Genomic DNA, 20,990 nt, shown 5'->3' on the forward strand with positions numbered 1-20,990 from the left:
ACGCTTAAGCGATTGGCCCTGAGACTTATTGATAGTCATAGCAAAGGCAAGTTTTACAGGAAATTGTCTACGTGGATAATTTTCAATTAGTGGAACTACAATGTTTTCGTACTTGCAACATTGAGAAAATCCTTTCTTGCCACGGTCAAATCGATTAGTTTCTAACTTGAAGTTTAAGGACTGACAGTGTTCACATTTAATATTCATGTCACCAGAGGAATGCTCAAAAATTAAAGTTTCTCCGTTTGAAACTGTTTTAATCCTTTTTGCGTTTCGGTCAGCATTACTCTGTCGTTTTTTTGCTTTTCTCTCCTGCCTTTGTTCAAGGGACTCATTTTGTCGAGACAGGCTTTTTTGTCTTGCATCTGAGGCAAGCCTTGTTTCTCTATGCTCATCAGTCTCATTTTTCCGAGAAAGACGCATTTGCTCTGCGACTGAAGCAAGCCTTGTCTTTCTCTGCTCAGTGGTTTCTTTTTGTCGAGAAAGCCATTTTTGTGCAGCTTTAGCTCCTTTTCTCTCCTCTTCAGTGCTGTATTTTCTAGGAGGCATTCTTAAAAGAAATTATGTTAAATGTAGTTTTTATGTAAAACAGATGATTGCCAATGCAAACAAATGTTCACCTTCCCCCTGACCCGCTCAATTTACGTTCAGCCGTGGCAACTTCACCCCATTGGCTAGTACAGTTACGCAAGCAACCAATAAGCTATCGGTGACAAACAGACACTTAAGCCGCATATAATAAAGATGAATAGATTCTATCTTGTTTGCCTATTGTTATTTTTGAAGCCTGTTACAGAAGAGAAGTTATGCAAATGGTGTCAGTATGTTGTTACTGTACTCACACAGGGAATGTGTTAGAATTCGTTTCTCAGGTGGAAGTGCTTATCTGAAGTAGAGCAGGCTCTTAGGCATTTACAGGAGCATGTCCTTTTCTTCAGATGGTCCATTTTGAGGAAATAAGTATTGTCATAATTGAGGTCGAGGTTGGAAGGTATGGAAGGGAAGTAGAATAAATTACTGGGACTCTATCATCTGGAAGGACCCAGGACAAATCCCTGGCAAAGATGTGTTTGGCAGTCCTCCTTTGCTTGGGCCTGAGCAAGGCTGTCAATAACCTTCAAGACTATATCTTGCTAGTCTTCCTGTTCTAATTTCAGTCCACTGTTTCAGAACCTGATTTGGCTCCCTATCACTTCTGGGATCAAAGTTTAACCCTCCAGCCTTCCTGAAGCTTCTGCTACTCACTGACTTGTCTTGTGTACTGATTAGACTTCATCTTTTGAACTGCCTATGGTCTTTCTACTGGAACAAGGCCTTTTTCTTTTCTTTTTTTATTGAGTTTATTGAGGTGACATTGGTTAATAAAATTATATAGGTTTCAGGGGTACAATTCTATCATCTGTACATTGTATTGTGTGTCTCCTTCCATCACCATTTATCCCCATTTACCCTCTCTTACCTCCCTCTACCCCAGTGCTAGTCAACCTGGTCTCTACCGCCCACTAGTGGGCGTTCCAGCTTTCATGGTGGGCGGTAGCGGAGCAACCAAAGTATAAATAAAAAGATAGATTTAACTATAGTAAGTGGTTTTATAAAGATTTATTCTGCCAAACTTGGCAAAAATCCAACATAAAGTACTTGGTAAGTAATTATTATTATATGCTTTAACTTGCTGTAACTCTGCTTCATAAATTTTATAAAGTACAGTTACTTCCCTACTTTATAAATCACCATTACTGTGGAACCGGTGAGCGGTTAGGAAATTTTACTACTAACAGAGACACAAAAGTGGGCGGTAGGTATAGAAAGGTTGACTGCCCCTGCTCTACCCCTTTCCCTCTGGTAATCACCATACTGTGGTTTGTCTATAGGAACCAGGTCTGATTCTTATACTGTTCATTCATTCATTAATTTATTCATTCAGCAAGTAGATGGGATGATCAATAAGTTCAGTCCAACAATAAGATGCTATAATTCTACCAGCTATAATGTGAATATCTATTATGTGCAAATACTGTGGAGGATACAAGAATATAGGACCCATTATCCCTGGTATTAAGATTTTTTTTAAACTTTTAATTTATTGTGTTGACATGGTTTCAAGTCAATATAACACCTCCAACCGCCCACATTGCCTAGTCTTAAGGTTCTTATGACACTAAATGGAAACACAAAAGTCTGCATTCATCAGCAGAGTAATATCTTTATTCTCTAACCAGTATTTTTCAACCACTGGTTCATGGACCAGCACTGGACTGGTGGTTGCAACCCACTGCAAGCCACAGTCTCATGTCTGCATCCTCTGAGTGCTGTTTCTTGGCTTTGAATTTCCTTCCGGTGTCTACACTAATCCCTTTCACTTCTTTCTTCAAGACCATACTTAAATTTACCTGTTCTAGGAAGCATTCTTACTGGAGTCTTGGTCCTGGGATGAATAGACTCTTCTTCAGAATTTTTGGATGCACATAATTCAAGGTCATTTGGCTTTTACTACCTACTACTTTGCAGTCTTCAGCTTATTCCACACAGGCCAGCATGCCACCTTGATGGCCACAACAGAAGCTTCCTGCAGGAAGGAAGACCCTGCCTTCCTGTTTCCAGCTCCCCCTCTGCCCTCTTAGCTTGGTGTTCTGCACACAGCCCAGGGCATGCTGCTGAATGCAGTTCAACAGTCACTTCTCTGTCCTCGGGAATTCAGATCAGAAATGCATGGCATGTCCCCTGACTGCATCTGCAGCTGAGAAAACTGAACCTGCCTACTGGCCTTGACTGAGCCCTTGACTCAGAAAGAGATGATTAGCTTGATTGTGCAGTGTCTGGAATGGAGGAGCAATGCAGCCTAAAGTAGGGCGGGTATAAAATCAGAATTATTACACGACGTGCAGTTGGGTCTTGGAATGATGGTTTTGATTTTGTTGCTTGTGCTCGTTGTAGACACTAAACAGATCAGACTCATTACCAATTACCATCACCTTAATCTGGGCTAACAGTGAAGCAAAGCCCCCAAGGATTTGGCAGATTTGTCAGCGCCTCCCATAATAGCTCTCTGAGGCTAACAGACACCACGCGGAGGCGGGGTCGGAAGCAAGTCCTCCGGTGACGATATGTTATACATTCCGGTCCATGCACTGCTCACAGACACCATTTCCTGGGCCTGAAGTGTTCTGCTGTGTTTTGGAGGAATGCAAATCCAATCTCAGATGAGCCGGATTCAGAAAATAGGTCACTGACGTGAGTTGCAGTTATTTTCCTTCAGCTTTCTTCTGTGCTTGCTTTAGACCGCTTTTCTGCAAAGGACAGACACTGCGGCCCTGGTTGGTGGGCCGTCAGGAGGGTTTCAGCCCCTCTCACCGCTGGCCCTTGTCAGGCACCGCTCCCATTCCTAGGGCCTCACACCAGCTTCCGCCCTCTGCCTGGGCCGTTAAATCCCCTTAAAGAAGTGCAGAAACCCCCTCCTCGAGCATATCTTTCACAAACACACGGAGACAGCCTAGTTCATAGCCACTAGATTTGCCACCTGCAGTTTATAACAGAATGGACCTGTGGATAATAAACCACTTTATTTCTGCACAGAATTTCTCAGCTGGAAGCCAAATTGAAGGGCATTAGTCATCAGTAATTTGCAGCTATTTTTAATGTATTTCACTCAGAGAGGTTTAAGGCAGCTAAACTAAGACAAATTTCCCCATGTTTTGGGGAGGAAGTGAACAATCTGATCATTTAGTTAATCATTTCTCATAGCTGTGGGCGTGTACTGTTCTTAGCGACGGCAACATCGTGACCGATTTGTCACACGGCGATCTGAATATTAGCTAAATTCAAGTAAGGAACCATTCTCTTTTTTTCATTCTCCCGTATCTGTACAGGTTTAAAGTTTAAAATTCACAGAATGCTAGAGAAGGGAACTTAGAGATAGAACCGAGCCATCTTTGGAGTCACCCAGAGAGCTCTACCAAATGCCAGTCCCCAGTCTCTCACCTGGAGATTGTGTCGGGAGCTCTGCGTTTGAGCAGGGACAGTGAGTGGTGCCTGCAGCAAACTTTGAGAAATAGTGATGCATTCAACCATCTCATTTTTCAGATGAAGAAACGGAGGCACAAAGAGGTGAAGAGACTTCAGGGACTTGCCAGGGTCACAGAAACACAAGCCTGCCCCTCCAGACCAGGTCTCCTGGCTTTCAGTTCTGTGCATTTTCCACCATCGACAAGAAGAAATCCTTGGTTTTTTTTTTTTCATGCTCTAGAATTAGCCTGGCACTGCCTGCCCCTTGTGCAGCAGCACAGCCCTGGGTTCCTTCCCATGTGCCTGTAGGAGAAGGGAGACCTTCTGGTTAGATTGTGGCCACTTCCTGTCTGCCCTGTCTCCCTGTAGGAGGGGACCCTGTAGTGTCACTCCCTGTCCCCTCGCCACAGCAGGCCTTCCACCCCACAGGAGGTCTAAGGTAATGTGACAACTGCTAGAAAAGAGTACACAATGCAGGGGGAGCATAAAGGAAAGCCACCTCTAGTGGGAAGGTTAGGAAAGACCTCCTAAGGTCATCTGAGTTGTGTTTGAGTGGGTTCTACCTAGCCAGGCGCTGACAGGTTTGGTTTGTGAAGAAGCCATTTCCAACACACGGGCCTGGTCTTTTACCAGCCTTTACCATGGTATATAGCACATTTGCTTACATGTTAGTTTGGAATTATTCTCTAATTTGTTCATGCTTACATGGTATGTGTTTTCTTATTTTGTGTGTCTCTGGCTGTTTATTATTTTCAATATTTTTACAAGTTTCCTGACCTTTCATTCTTTCTGATTTCTTTTTAAAAGCTCTTCGCTAGATTTGAAAGCATTCTTCTATGATTTCTGGCTCATATAGAACGTATTATAACAGACAAAATATTCTAATAACCTACTCAGAAATGGAAATCTTCATCATGGATTTTCTCACAAGTATCAAATGTTGCTGGACAAGTTTCTATTTAAATCATTCTTGCTAAGCTTGACTGACTGCAGGAGTTTATAAGGTACATGCTTCCGATTGCTTTATTTTCAGCAAGGTAAGCTGCGCTTCCACAATAAAGTAACGCCGGGTATTCAACAAGGGTACAGGTCAGGCTCCTTTGGGATTGTTAGGAACTGTGAGGGGTTCAGCTTGTAAGAAGGGTAGGGTTGGGGAGTTTCTTAGAAGAATGCAGTAGGAAATTTCATGGATATCCAAGGACAGATAACAAAGCGAACATGTCTCAGATGGCTTGAATGTAGAATTCATAGTGAGCCCACCTGCAAACCCTCTCTCGAGCATTGGTTTCTTTCTTCTCTGCTTTCCTCTTCTTAAGATGGGCGTCCACTGCTACACCTGCTTTCTGCTCTCCCGTGACTTCAGTATGACTCCAGGCCAGAAAAGTCTTCTCTGTGGAACTCCTTTATTTGTTTAAAAAAATTATTTATCTTTTAAAATAAAATAATATGTGCACCAGCAAATAAATGACTAGCATGGAAAGTTATAAACTTTTAAAAATTACAGTATATATTAATTCTTCCTTTTCCAACCTCTCTGACTCCTGGTATCTTTCCCCAAAGAAGAAGAGATTTTTTTGTAGCCTTCTGGAAAATATTTAGTAAGATAAGCACACATATATAGAAATGTACACATAGAAACGTATACATCAAATAGCTATAAATGCAAATGTTCTTTTTATTTTCACATACTAGAATACTTACACACTGTTCAAACTCTTTAGAAGCTGTAATTGTATATATTTGCAGTTTTTCCATATTAGTTGACACAAGACTTACCTTATTTCATTTAAGCGGTTACATGTGGCTAGTTTGTATTTCATTTTATGTAATTATTATGACTTTATTAGATGCAATGATGGACCTTTAGGTTATATGTAATTTTCTATTAGAAACAATGCTACAATGAACATCTACTTGTATATCTATCTACTAAAAGTTTAACAGTTTTAACTCTTACATTTTTTGTATGATCAATTTCAAGCTAATTTTTATATGTAGAATGAGATAAGGGTAGAGATTTGTTTCTTATTCTCACAAATTTTTTAAGACAGGGCTATAATGTTTTTTAATTTTATAGAGGGTAGAGATTCTTTTTTCTTTCTATATGTGGCTATAACTCATTTCAGCACTTTTTTTTGTAGTATATAGAAATATGATTGATTTAAAAAATTGGTCTTGTATCCTATAATTTTTATAAATTTAGTTATAATTCTAATAGCTTATTTTGTTAAGTCCATCAGATTTTATTTTATATAGATAACCATATTATCTATAAATAAATACCATTTATTTATTTCTCTCCAATTTCTAGTCTGGATGCTTAAAATTTTTTTTTTTCCTTATTACACTGGATCTACCACAGTGTTGAACAGAAGTGGTCAGAGCAGACCTCCTTGTCTTGTTCTTGGTCTTCAGGTGAAAGCATTTAGTTTTTCACAATTAAGTGTGATGTTGACTTGAGGTTTTTTCCTAGGTCAAAGTGTTTCCTAGTTTGAAGAGCATTTTTTAAAGATCCTGAATGGATGTTGAATTTTGTCAAGTGCTTTTCTGCATCTATTAAGAATTAAATAGTTGTTGTCAGTCTGTTAATATGATGAATCTAAGTGTGCTTTTTTGATTGCATACATAGAATAAAGGCCTCTGGTAGAACTGTGGTATTTGAAAGATTTTGACTGTTATCTTCAAAAATATCGTGCCAATTTATATTCTCCCTTATATTGTCTTAACTGCTTATGTGTCCAGATCCTTTTAAATACTATTATCAAAGTTTAATAAAAAATCTGGTCTGATAGTAGATAAATGACATCTCAATATTTTGATTTGCACTTTAAAATTTATGAGTAAGATTTAGCATCTTTTCTATGTCAGTTACACATTTGAATTTATTTTCTATTAGGTTGTTCCTTTTCTTAACCTATTGTGTGTGTCTTGATAAAATAAGAAAATTATTTATTGATGTAAATATTTTTACCCAGTTTGTTTTTAGAAAAATGTTAATAATTCTAAAAGATTAGCTGTAGAGAAATGTTTACCTTGACGCAATTACACTCATCATTTTTTCCTTTATGGCTTCTGGGTTTTATTTTCTGCTTGGAAAGAGCCCTTGCCTATTCTGAGATTATAATATATTTTACCTGTGTTTTATTTTGTTTAACATTTTTTTTAACTATTGTAATCTATTTTGCTGAAAGGAGTAAGGTAGGGATCTGGCTTAACTTTTTTTCCTAAATAGCCAGAAAATTAAGCCAACACTATTTATTGCATAGTATTATTTAGTCCATCTTTTCTCTATTGATTTGAAGTGTGATCTTGATCATAAACCCTATTTCCTTATGTATTTTCATCTACCTATATATATTGTATTCTGTTCTATTTATATCTAGTTCTGTAGCATAATGTCTTGACTACTGTGGCTGCATACTGTTTTAATATCTGTTTACATTGTTTCCTAATTTTTCTTTTTCAGAGTTTCCTGTTTTCACTTTTAATTTTTTGGATGAACTTTAATGCCATTTTGTCAAATTCCTTTTTTTGTTTTCTCCATATCCAATAATTCTACTGACATGGAAAACTAGGGTGTTTTTTTTTTCTTCCTTGGTTTTATTCTTTGTCTGAATACTATAGGTAGACTCTGCCTTATCCCGTATGAATGGACCACCTTGTGCTTTGACTTGCCACCGACCTTTCCATACTATAAAGATTGTTTGTCTTGCTTCTTCTGAAGAATAGCTTAGTATTATTGTAAATTTTAAATTTACAGGGCTCAGGTTCCAAGTTTTCTTCTGTCAAATTCTTTAAAAAAATAAAAATTAAAAACTTACAATATTTACTTTCAAGAAAAACTTTAGGAAGAATTAACATCTTTACAGTAAAGTGTCCTAAGGACAAGATATGTGTCTTTCCATTTATTTAAGCCTCTTTTTATTTCCATGATTTAAAATTTTTACTTTCTATACCTTCTACTGTACTCTTATTAAATTTAATGATGGGTATTTCACTTTTTAAAAAAATTTTATTTAGACAATTAATTTTAAAAGGGAGACATTGATCAATTAGAGTACATAGATTCAGAGAAAACATCTCCAGATCATTTTGACATTTGATTATGTTATATACTCGTCACCCAACGTCAAATTGTCCTCCATCACCTTCTGTTCTGTTTAGTTTTCTTTATGCCCCTCCCCTCGCCGCACCCCTCTCCTCTCTTCCCCTCCCTCTGGTAACCACCACACTCTTGTCCATGTCCATGAGTCTCTGTTTTGTGTCCCACCTATGTATGGAATCATATAGTTCTTAGTTTTTTCTGATTTATTTATTTCACTCAGTATAATGTTATCAAGGTCCATCCATATTGTCGTAAATGATCCTATGTCATCATTTCTTATGGCTGATAGTATTCCATAGTATATATGTATCACATCTTCTTTATCCAGTCATCTATTGAAGGGCTTTTTGGTTGTTTTCATGTCTTGACCACTGTGAACAATGCTGCAATGAACATGGGGGTGCATGTGTCTTTACATTCCAATGTTTTTGAGTTTTGGGGTAGATACCCAGTAGAGGAATTCCTGGGTCATATGGTAGTTCTATTCTTAATTTTTTGAGGAACCACCATACTTTCTTCCATAATGGTTGTACTACTTTACATTCCCACCAGCAGTGAATGAGGGTTCCTTTTTCTCCACAGCCTCTTCAACACTTATTACCTATCTTGTTGATAATAGCTAGTCTAACAGGGTATTTTACTTTTTGATTCCTGTTGTAATGGTATTTATTTTCTGACATTTTATATTTAGAAAAACTTTTGATTTCTGTATATAAGTTTTGTACATAACTGCATCACTGATTTAAAAATATTGGTTTATACCTTTTCTCTCTCAGAACTTGGTGCACATAGAGTACATATTATTTTGTATTGATGATTGAGTGTTGCTGTGGAGAGAAGCCTGACTATTTTGTTTGCTTTTTATATTGTTTTGGGGGTGTGTGTGCCCTATGTACCTGAAAAATTATCTTTCTGCCTTGATGTTCAATAACTTTACCAGGAAATATCTGTCAGTCTTCTCCACTAAACACATCACTTTTAAGGACAACATGTGAAGTTTATTCCACAGATTCCTTTTATTGCTGAAGTCAAGGCTCATCTTGGCCTATTCATTTTCCTTCTAGACATTTCACTGGTTGTCCGTGGTGGTGCCCACCCAGCTAGTTATGTGTATGTATTTCTCTCCTCCTTGTGTGACTCTGTGGTTAGCCTTGGGCAGATTCCACTTCCATGTCATTGGGCAGTTTCTTCTTCAGGGACCAGCTAGTTATGTGTATGTATTTCTCTCCCCCTTGTGTGACTCTGTGGTTAGCCTGGGGCAGATTCCACTTCCATGTCATTGGGCAGTTTCTTCTTCAGGGACAAGATGAAACAGATTACAGATCTTTGGGGTGATGACTCTTTTTGTTCATTTGGCAGCTGCATACTGATGTTCTTTTTCTTTTCCCCCTTCAGGAACAAAGAACAGGAGTTGGATGGGCAGAAGAAGGTCACTTGCCTTCTTCTTCTGTCTATTGATTTTCCTGTGCCATTCAGCGGTTCATTAGTTTCTCCTAACTACAGTTCTGTATTTAGCAGCAGTTTGGGCTGGGACATGAGCCACAGAGTGGGACTGACTGTGCCTCAGTCTGCTGGAGGTGGATTGAGAAGGTGACTTTCTGACCATGAGTGTGGGTACTTTATGGTCAAATGCCTGGATACTTTTTGTTGGTCTTATATTAGTGGGTTACTGTTTTCTACGTGAGAAAAGTGCTAGCACACGAGAGATTTCGTGACTTTTTAGAGTGTTACCCAGGGTAGTAGTGGTGAAATGCTTCAGGGAGGTGGGATTGACCAGGTGTATGAAAAAAAGAGTGTCCACTGGCATACATCAGTTATGCAGAATTTAAATAAACTTTTTATTTTGAAAATCGAAAAACATACAAAAGTAAACAATATAATCATGACCCTCCATATTCTCAGCTTCAGTAATTATCCCCCATGGCCAACCTTGTTTCATGTATGCCCAGTCTTATTTTATCCTCTCATATATTTCAGACATGTTATTGTACCTGTAAATATTTCAAAGATAACATAGCCACAAATACAGTTATTATAATAATTAGCAATGTTTTCTTAATATAATCAAATAAGTAATCAGTGATCTAATTATTTCATACATGTTAAAATTTTTAGCTTGTTTTTGTGAATCCACACTTTATTTCACATTTGATATGTATTCCAAGCCTTTTCTAATCCTGAAATTACCTTTTCCAATTTATTTATTTTTCTTTTCAGTTTATTTTTTCAAAAAATATGGTTGTTTGTTTGGAAGAGTTTTTTTAAAGAGACGTAGACTCTGGATTTTGCATTTTGCGCACACATGGTATTGTCTCACATGCTACCCTTTCCTTTCCTTATTCCTGTAAATTGGTACTCCAGAAGCTTGACCCAATTCAGGTTTATTTTTTGGACAAAACTATTTTTTAGGTAGCGGGGTAATTTTCCATCAGGATGCAAAGTGCCTGATTTTCTGTAAAGCTAGAAATCTGGGGAATAACGTTTGACAAAACCAAACCTTGAAATAGTTCATGGCTTATTTTTTAAAAGTCTGTCCTCTGCTGATAATTGAAATCCAAACTCCTAAGGAAGTCTTTAGACATTCAATCCTGATAAGATACAGCAGCTGCTGCGGTGTTAGTTTACAGCCGTACGTGAAACTCCTTACCTCAGTGTGAAGTGTGACCTGGGCAGTCCCCTCTCTGGTGTTGAGGAGCTGAGCTGTTCCTGGTGGTGCATGACCTGCCCTGCTGCTCACTGCAGGCCGAGGTCACGTTCAGTCCATTTGTACTTTTCAGCGGAAAACAATGTTATTGAGAACCTACTTTCTCACCACCGTAAACTAAAGAGACATGGGTCCTGCCTTCTAACAGTTTGCCTTCTAAAAACAAAACAAAACAAAACAAAGCTAAACAAGGAAGAGACAATTGTTCTTAACTTCCGAGGGACTGCATTACCACAAGGATAAAGTCTCTTACTAAATTATCTCTCTCTCTCTCTCTCTCTCCTTCTCTTTATCATCTATCTATCTATCATCTAGCTAGCTGGCTAGCTAACTATCATATATCATCTATCTACCACTCTATCAGCTTAAGTAATGAAGCATTTTGGCATTTCCTAAATATTTGGTTAATAATGATGTGAACAAAGATAAGAAAATATTCCTGTAGTACCTATATAACTCTTTACTGAAAGAGGTGATATCCTCTTTGCCTTTCTTGGTAGTGGAAGGGTTTGGATGACAGAGAATATGGGGACAGCAGAATCTTGCTCTCAGAGAGCAGTGACTCTGATGAGAAATCGTTTGTGGAATTGACTTACATGATGCAATTACATGCAGAAACAGAGTGTGCATCAAGTCTTCACTTTAGAGCCGCTGCACACAGACAAGCCCAGGCCAGTGGGTCATCTGATTGGTTTGTACACTGTGCGAGGCTTCCCACGCTGACAAATGTCATAACTTACCTCTGCTGAGACAGACTTAATCCTATTGGTCTTTCAAAGAGAGTAGCCTGTGTAACCTGAGTTTTCTAGCTTCCCGTGGTCAACCTTTCATTTCATATCCAAATAAATAATGGAAGCACCATTTTGGGGACTGCAGAAGCCCTAGTGTGTCCACATGAACTTCTGAGGGTTGTGCAGAGTCATTGGGTCCCAAGTTCATCCCTTTCATTTCAAACTGCTCCTGGCTCTTCTTTGACCAATCTTGGCTATTTCCAGCGCTATCACGCCCCAAACACAGACATAGGCAGAAACGCTGACTACTCTCAAGGTTAACATTCTGGCCAGAAGCAGCTTTTGGCTGCTGGAAGGGCTGCCCCAGCTGGCTCCCGGTGCAGATTCTACCACCGTCATAGGGCTGTATAGCCTCTGTTTGGGCTGACCATTCAATCAACTGTCAGAGAGTTGATAGAGGTGGATATTGACTTTAAAGAGAGAAGACAGTCAACCCTGTTAATGGGTACCTGTTCTGTTACACCCGTATTTAACCTTGTCTGTGGATGCTCAGATGGGCAGGAGGGACATGGTGGTGGAACCTGACCAATCGGCTTCCACTCACCTGTCACTGGCACCAGGTGTAGATGAATGCCTCTGGGGAGTTCTTGTTTGGGGAAGTAGAGATTTCTGTCCATTAGGTCTGTGGGGCATTTAGCCTTCATGTGATTGGGGGTGTTCCCCCAGAACTTTTCAGTATTTGGTACCATTGGTGAGAGATAATCAGTGTTAGCTAGCTGACTCCCTCCATTCTGTTCTGTGCAACTGAGGTAATGGGATTGGGCCTTGCCTCCAAAGGACCGGATTCTCGTTTCTATGCTACCCTTAAACAATTGTGTCACCAGTCTGGGCTTCAGCTTCTTCACCTGTGAAAAGGGACTGGATTAGTTTCCTGGGGCTGCCATAACAACGTACCACAGACTGGGTGTTTTAAACAACTGATCTGTTTTTTTCCCTCACAATTCTGGACACTGGAAATCGCAGATCATGTTGTTGACAGGGTCACTTCCTTCTGAGGTTGCTGTCCTTGGCTTGTAGATGGTCTTACTTTTGTGTGTGTCTGTGTCCTAATCTCTTCTTATGAAAACATCAGTCACATTATATTCGGGGCTCCCATATGACCTCATTTTACCTGTATTGCCTCTTTAAAGGCCCTACCTCCAAATATGGTCACATCTGAGGTACTGGAAGTTAGGACATCAACATAGGAGTTTGGGAGACATAAATTTAGCCCATAACAGGGGCAAGGTGGATGTGGGTATGGGGTATATAAACAATGGTTTTCTAACATTGCTCTGAGGAGGCTCCAGATCCTGGGTAACAGATATTTCAGGTTGCTCATTTCTGAGAGGTTTGCCAGGATATGGGACTTTCACAGCTCCAAGGCAGTCCCAGGCCAGTCAGGATGATCGGTCACCTTATCTGTCTTCCCACTGGGGCCCTGGGTGGGCACTTGGTTTTCCTGCCTGCCTCAACTTATACATGAGCATCCTAAGTGAGTTTTAATTTGACAAATCACTAGAAAATCACTAGAAAACCCCTTGATTTGATGGCTTCCAGAAGCCTCTCCTGCTGCCACATTCTATGAGTTAATATCATTTGCGTACACCAAATTCCAGTCATTCATCTGAAACTATTAACTGATTGGAGCAAAACAAATTTGGTCCCCATTTAGTTTGTAGATAAAAGTGAACTAGAACAAGGAACTGTTTGTGAACACTTTCTTATTCCGAAGCAGAACTTGGGTGCTGTGCTTTTGTGATGGCAGATGGCACCCGCTGAGCACTGGGTGCTCACTTTATTGTATTATCATCCCCTCATTCTTAATGCAACTCCATGGTGCAGATGAGGAAACCAAGGCACAGAGAGATGAGTAACTAGCCCAAGTCTCAGGGCTGGTCAGAGCAGGGCCAGGATGGTGCAGGCAATTTGACTTGAGTGCTACTGTGTCAGGGCAGTGAGCCCAGACACAAGTGTCTGTGTTGGTGGAGAAACAGGGACCACACTGCTAAGAGTCAAATAATTCCATTTAGGCTGATGGTCCACATTCCTCTCTCTAGAAAGCACATCTCAGTCTCCCTCCCCTCTCTATGCCAGCTGGTCTGGCCTTAGCCAGCACCCCTGGCTGGTCCTGTATTTAGAGCTTGGAGCAGTTCTCAAGGTGTTGAGAGGTTTGGGGGAGTCCCACAATAAAGAACACTGAATTGCGCAGTGACCAAGTTGTTCCCTGGCTCATTCTTTTGCAGGCCTTCTGATGATGTAAAGGGGGAAGTTTGTGCTAATCTTTAATTCTTCCCCATCACTTGATGATCTCACTTTTTCAGAAAGGGAGATCAGGGTGCAGCATTATATGGTTGGATTTGAATAGCTGTTGTTTTCAGTGTAATCATCTTTTTTGCAGTTCATTTTTTAAATACGGCATATGATACTGGGTTTGTATTTAGGGTAATAATAGAAAGTGCCTCTAAAGGGATTTCCTCACATGAAAAAGCAATTATTTTAAATGTTTTTAGTGACTAAAAGCATTGAGGAAGTACAGATATGGCACACTTTATGAAGTATGCGGTGAGAAAGATTGAAAACACTGGCCAGGAGGGAAGGTTGAAGTTCATCAGAATGTTGAAACCAGCAGGTGAAAGGCAGGAGTTGTTGGACCAGCTGACCGTTGTAGGTCTGTGCCTCAGCCCTGGGTGAGCCCGCCCGGGCTCCTGAGGAGCTGGTGGCAGCCCTTTGGTGTGTGGTGCATCTGCCAGAGGAACTCTGGGAAGACGGGTTCCCTTCCAGCCACAACCGCACAGCCGCTGGGATTTTCTTTTGTTTTGTTTTGGTAACGGGTTTTCAATATCTTTGAAATGCTCCCATCAGAAAGGGTGAAGATAAAAAGTGGATTCTTGTGCCAGGTCATAAGGCTACACCTGGGGAGAATGCCATCTAGAAAAGAATTAGAAGGGCAAAGTGGAATGCCCAGCACGAGGCCAGGTGTTTGCCTGGGTGGACAGCACACACTATGCTGTGGGGACTGGAGGCCATGACTCTTGCTGTTGGAGCCTCACTGGATTCCCGGGGGTTGGAAGCAGACTGGGGGTGGGGCGCCTCCTCCAGCTTGGGAGAAACTGCACCTGAAGGGGCTTTTCCACGGGATGAGTCCAGGAGATCATTTTTGCTAAGCTTGCTGCTGCTACTTAAAGTGCAGTTGACTCTTGAATAACACAGATTTGAACTGAATGGGTCCACTTATACTTGCATTATTTTTGATACATATAGTCAGCCCTTTGTATATGTGGTTTTTGCCTTTATGGTTTCAACCAACCGCCCGCAGATGGAAATAGTATTTTTGCATTCCCAGCTGCGGTTGGTTGAATCCACAGCTGGGAAGGGCTGACTATTGAGTTGAAAGATTTTCATGGATTTTCTACTTTGCAGCTGGGGGATGGGGCTGGTAAAGTGGGGTGAGGGCCCCTATTCTCTGCATTGTTCAAGGGTCAACTGCACTTAAACTACACAGGACTGCATCCTTATTAAATCAGCAGAGTGAGTTTGCAGTTTCTGGTTACCCACTCGGTGTGATCCCTGCACTAGGCTGTTGCTGTATGGAGAAGGTCTGACCTCGGCTAATCCTTGCAGGACCCAAGACCTGGTTGGCAATGGTTGCTGTGCCTTGACTGATACCTGGCATAGGCACAATCTTTCCTAGCAGCCCAGACTTTGCACATAGAGGTAGGAAATTGTTTTCCAGTGACTGTCAGAGAGACCTGGTCATGGTTACCATAACCTGGGGATGAAGATCTAGGACTTCCGGCTTACAGACGCTTTCCCTGGCAGCAGCTTAGACTGATAACTATCTGGTCATGACCGGACATCTTTAGCCTTTTTTCTCCCGCCTGCAGTGTTTGTATTGCCCCTCTTTAAAAACTGTGTTCTTAAGGTGTTTAGAGTCATGTTGTTGACCCTTCTAACTTATACTTTCATTTCTTTCTTTTTCTTTTTTTCTTTCTTCTAATTATTTTGAAAGGAAGGGAGGCAGATAGATTCCCACATGCACCCCAGCTGGGATCCACCTAGCGAGCCCACTGGTGGCGATGCTATGCCCATCTGGGGCATTGTTCCATTGCTCAATAACCAAGCTCTTCTGGTACCTGAGGAGGAGGCCATGGAGTCATCCTCAGCTCCCAGGGCCAACTTGCTCCAATTGAGCCATGGTTGTGGAGGGGAAGAGAGAGAGAGAGAGAGAGAGAGAGAAGTGAGAGGGGAGGGGTGGAGAAGGAGCTGGGTGCTTCTCCTGTGTGCCCTGACTGAGAATCAAACCCGAGACATCCACATGCCAGGCCGATGCTCTACCACTGAGCCAACCAGCCAGGGCCCCCTCATTTCTTAAGGAGGCTTCAAATCCCCTTTTAAAGTGTTGACTTAAAATAGAAAAGGAAAATGAAAAGTACCACAAGGTTGCTGGTTAAGAAATAAAAATATTCTTGTTTTAGAAGCCCACTGCCTCAGTCCTGTGATCTGTTGCACATAACAAGCCTTTCGCCCCACAGGAAACAGCTGTATGGATTGTTCCATTACAACCCCACAATGCTTGGATTTGAATCGCTTCCAGATCCCACGGATACCTGGGAAATTATAGAGACCATAGGTAAAGGCACCTATGGCAAGGTCTACAAGGTAACTAACAAGAAAGATGGGAGCCTGGCCGCAGTAAAAATTCTGGATCCAATCAGTGTAAGTAATGGTGGTAAACTGTAACCGCAGTGTAGCATTTCATGCAGTGAGTTTTCAACTTCTTCCCTACTTCTAGGGATAATATCCATGAGATCTGGCGTGAAACCTCAGCAGGAGCTGTCAGCGCATCTGAATGACAGGACTCCATTTGGAGTTAAAGTTTTCCTTGACTTTTTGTTTCTTGCCCAGTTTACTATTGTTTTTATTTTGGCCCTCAGGGCTCTTCAAAAGTTATTCTCTTGAAGAGAGTAATGTAGTTCACTCCCTGACTAATACAGAGGCTGGTCTCTCTGTAAGTTACAAAGTGACCCAGACATGTGGTATTCAGTCACCCTAGCCTAGTATCTTTTTTTTTTTTTTTTTGGTATTTTTATGAAGCTGGAAACTGGGAGAGACAGTCAGACAGACTCCCACATGCGCCCGACCGGGATCCACCCGGCACGCCCACCAGGGGCGACGCTCTGCCCACCAGGGGGCGATGCTCTGCCCCTCCGGGGCGTCGCTCTGCCGCGACCAGAGCCATTCTAGCGCCTGGGGCAGAGGCCAAGGAGCCATCCCCAGCGCCCAGGCCATCTTTGCTCCAATGGAGCCTTGGCTGCAGGAGGGGAAGAGAGAGACAGAGAGGAAGGAGAGGGGGAGGGGTGGAGAAGCAGATGGGCGCTTCTCCTGTGTGCCCTGGCCGGGAATCGAACCCGGGTCCCCCACACGCCAAGCCGACGCTCTACTGCTGAGCCAACCGGCCAGGGCCCTAGCCTAGTATCTTATTTCAGAGCTCTGAACATGGAGGTTGTAATGCTGGATGCTGTTTTGCTCATTGAGATTATAGGTGTCCTGTCCTGTGATGGGTCCTTTCAAACTACTTCTCCTTAACTGCCTTGAAAATTTGGACATTTTTAAATGTAAAAAAAATATTTATAATAATACTGTTAAAGAAAAAAGGATATAGTAAAGACATGTTATTGATACAATCATTGGAAAGTTTAAATTGGGATTTGAATGTCCATCATTAGGCATAGTCACATTGGGGTAATGATGACATTAAAAATATTAAAAAAAAAAAAGCTTTATTAAATGATTACTTCATCATGATGTCAGACTTCCACCCTTCCTCACTCATGAGACTTAATCCAGAATACACTGTTTTTGTTTTTTACCCTGTGTAGGATATGGATGAAGAGATTGAGGCAGAATACAACATTTTGCAGTTTCTTCCTAATCATCCCAATGTTGTCAAGTTTTATGGGATGTTTTACAAAGCGGATCACTGTGTGGGAGGACAGCTCTGGCTGGTCCTGGAGGTGAGAGGCTCCCATTGGGTAACTGTCCATCCAGACAGGGCTCCAGGGGCACGCAGATATGTTTTGCCTAAATACCGTACCATCCTCACTTGAGAAGTCGGTTCCTCCTGTGTGTCACAGGCACTTTACCGGATGTGGCATTCTCCTCCCCAGTTCTTACAGGTAGGCTGTCTACAAAAAGTGTTCATGTTTCTCTGCTTCAAAATTATAATAATTTTTTTCTTCTAATACTGACTGAATACAGGAATAGAGTTGGGAAAGATTATTTTCTTCCCTATACTGGGAACATTTTGTAGGAAACACGATTGCAACTCATTTTCAAAAATTGTTAGCCCAAGATTGACTTGGTTTACCAAGTTTGCATTAGCCCATTTATGTTCATTAATCCTCACCTTAGGTTGGGTTTTCTCAAAATGGATTCTGAGGGCTGTGTATAGCAGGTTTCTTGGAGAAATCATGCAGGAATGGACCTGAAAAGAAGTGAGGAAGGCAGGATTGGGCAAGGGAGATGTTGAACAGGAATGTGGTTACAACAGAGGCTTCAGCCCGTCCTCTGGGAGCTGGGGAGCTGGATGCTCCTGCAGAGCTGTCCTGACTGTATCTCTGCAGCAGCCAGTTGCTGGCTGCATGCTGTGCTGGGGTAGTGGGGACCTGGGGCTGGAGTGGGGCACAATTCCTCATGAAAAGTGCTCGTTCCCTGGGACCAAGGAGCAGCCAGTTCTCCCAGCAGCCTCTGCTCTGAAGAGGGAACCTGAAAGGAGCAGCACTATACCTACTGTCATCTGCCCTTTTCTCCCTTATTCATGGGAACGAATGTGTATACCTGGGTGCCAGAATATTTCCCCACAAATCCAGTTCCCAGTGGGACTAAAATGGCAACGGCACTCTATGAAATTAGTACATTAGGACAGGTCTATTTCTTCCTACTCGTGAGGCTCACCCTGATTTGTTTGGGACTCCATCCCTCCGAACCAGCACATGCCTCTGTGCCTAAGGTCACATATGTGGTCCAGGGGCACAAGGACAAACGTGAGAGCCTTAAGAGAGAAGTGCCAGGGGAGAGAATAGCCCTCAATTCAGCGACTAGTGCTTCTCATCCAAATCTGCCACCTGGCTCTGGTAGGGGTGGGGGTGGGTATGGGTATGGGGAAAACTCTACTGGTTGCCATGGCAACCATGCATGGGGAATTCATTTGTTATATTCAAATGAGATAATCTGCAGGAAAACCAAATTGAACATTTCTGTCACATCAATTGCCTTCCTCAGAATATAAAGATGTAAGGGGTTTTGGTTTTCAGAAATCATCTTTGTTTAGTTGGCTGGTTGTCATATAACACATTCTCACCATATCATCTTTTGGATTGTATCATTCTCCTTCCCTTCCCTGTGAATGTTATAAATTTTATCTTGCCAGTGAAGCTCTAGAATAACACTAGTTTTATATTAATTTGTTTTATTTTAGAGAGAGAGAGAGAGAGAGAGAGAGAGGCAGGTAGGCAGGCAGGCAGACATCAGTTTGTTGTTCCACTCTTTTATATGTACATTCAATTGGTTGATTCTTGTATGTGTCCTGACTGGGGATCGAACTTGCAACCTTGGCATGTCGAGACAATGCTCTACACTAATTTTTAAAGTGCCGCTGTTCTTGGGACATGGAAAGTATTGTTTCTAGGGTCTCTTGTTATATTCTTCTTCATTTCTCTAAGATCTTCATGCTTTAAACCTCATTGTAATTTAGTAATGGAGGTACAGTGACCAAGAAATCTTAGTTTCTGTTCATTTTTATCTCCTGATTCAATAAAGGCTCTATATTTAATAGAAGAACTTAAATTTCCAAGAATTTTCCAGGGCCTGAGAAGGAGCCTCCCCTTGATGTGACCAGACAGGTAGGTGAGTTGCTCAGACCTGTGGCCACCTGGAGAATAAATGCTCTACCTGAAGGAGTGACCAAAGGTCAGCTGTACAGCATGGCCAGGGTAGCTGGGAAGGGCCACACGGTCTTGAAAGGTGAGAAGTCGCCCAGAGTTATGACCTGAGCGTGTGCACGTGCTCCGCTGCAGACTGTCTCCTGCTTTTGCAGGGTAATCACGGACAGATAATGAGGCTGCCCTGGGACACTGAATTATTCACACTTCAGCAATACAATATTCTAACATTCACGCCTTTTGCAAGATGCTTTGGTCCACGCAGGAGTGGAAAGTATAGGGAACCAGATGTTGTCAGGTCTTTTCTTTTCCAAAACGAGCCCTCTCTTCTAGGCTGCTGGTCAGTTAAGTGTGTCCAGTGCCCACAGTATTCCTATAGAAACAGGATTTCTGGGCTCCTAGAACCGGCAGGACCCTCACTCAGCCTCCCTTCAGGTCAGTTCCCCCGTGCTCGATTAAGGAACAGAGCCCAGAGGAGTGACATGCCTCTCATCACCTAACGAGTTAAACGGCAGAACTGGAGGGAGAACCACACCCGGGCACTTGGCTCCCAGCATGCGCTGCTCTCTGGGTCCGGAACACAAATTGGGCTGTCTGGGTCCGGAACACAGACCGGGCTGTCTGGGTCCGGAACACAGACCGGGCTGTCTGGGTCCGGAACACAGACCGGGCTGTCTGGGTCCAGAACACAGACCGGGCTGTCTGGCTGGGAGCACGCAGTTCCTGGTCTCCCTCGCACACGCAGGGGAGACCATGCCAGCCACCCAGGATCTTGACTGTTTTGCTCCATCTGCAGCTTTCTTAGGAGTGCTTTAGGAGACTCACACAATAAAGTTATGATCTGTTTAATATTGCTCTCCTCGCCCTGCCTATCAAAATTAAATTTATGTCACTTTTGCTCTTTCCTTGCTGAATGAGATGGAAGGACCAGTGAGCAGCCATTCCACAGAGCAATTCTAACAAGTGGAAAAATGTTATTAATAATCCCCTTAAATCATCCTGGCTCTGAAAACAAAAGCAAATAAAAGTGTCATTTCTGAAATCCATTACTAATTGTTAGCAGAAAGTAAACCGCAGCTCTTTTCCATGACAGACACCTACTGTTTTAGAAAGATACAAGAGAAAGCACGCATAATAATGTTTTGGAGAATTTGTAAGTTTTATTTGTAATTTAAAAAATCTGTAAGTCGTATATTATCTCTCACCTAAATTAAATAGAGTATGGATTTAGACCATTAAGAGAAACACAATACTCAGAAAACATGCCCAGTGTACTCTAAGACATGAACTACATTTTCTCTTATTTCCTTTTAGTATAAAACTCTCAGCAGGTAGATGCTATTAATTTCAGCATGAATTATGTATTCAAGCTAAAAGAAGTGGTTTGGAGTGCAATGTACTTGTAAATGAGTCTGTAAAGTAAAAAAGCAAAAACAAAAAAACTTCTTATATTTTAAACCAGATAA

General features: G+C 41.7%; 1 protein-coding gene across 6 annotated transcripts in view; it reads left to right on the plus strand.

The window, feature by feature from the left end:
• Positions 1-20,990, plus strand: part of MYO3B (myosin IIIB) — a 547,413-nt gene that overhangs the window by 58,059 nt on the left and 468,364 nt on the right. Inside the window, exons 1-6 of one of the 6 annotated variants that reach the window (XM_066345576.1) lie at positions 3,172-3,231; positions 4,081-4,441; positions 4,810-5,039; positions 9,503-9,697; positions 16,117-16,300; positions 17,464-17,598. In XM_066345576.1, the coding sequence (XP_066201673.1) occupies positions 5,011-5,039; positions 9,503-9,697; positions 16,117-16,300; positions 17,464-17,598 (543 nt within the window). In that variant the 5' untranslated portion in view covers positions 3,172-3,231; positions 4,081-4,441; positions 4,810-5,010. Of the gene's footprint in view, positions 1-3,062; positions 3,232-4,080; positions 4,442-4,809; positions 5,040-5,061; positions 5,253-9,502; positions 9,698-16,116; positions 16,301-17,463; positions 17,599-20,990 lie in introns of those variants that run through there. The other 5 variants (XM_066345577.1, XM_066345579.1, XM_066345581.1 and 2 more) reach the window with 5 other exon arrangements.

Source organism: Saccopteryx leptura, chromosome 7 (assembly GCF_036850995.1).
Source record: "Saccopteryx leptura isolate mSacLep1 chromosome 7, mSacLep1_pri_phased_curated, whole genome shotgun sequence".
NCBI lineage: Eukaryota > Metazoa > Chordata > Mammalia > Chiroptera > Emballonuridae > Saccopteryx > Saccopteryx leptura.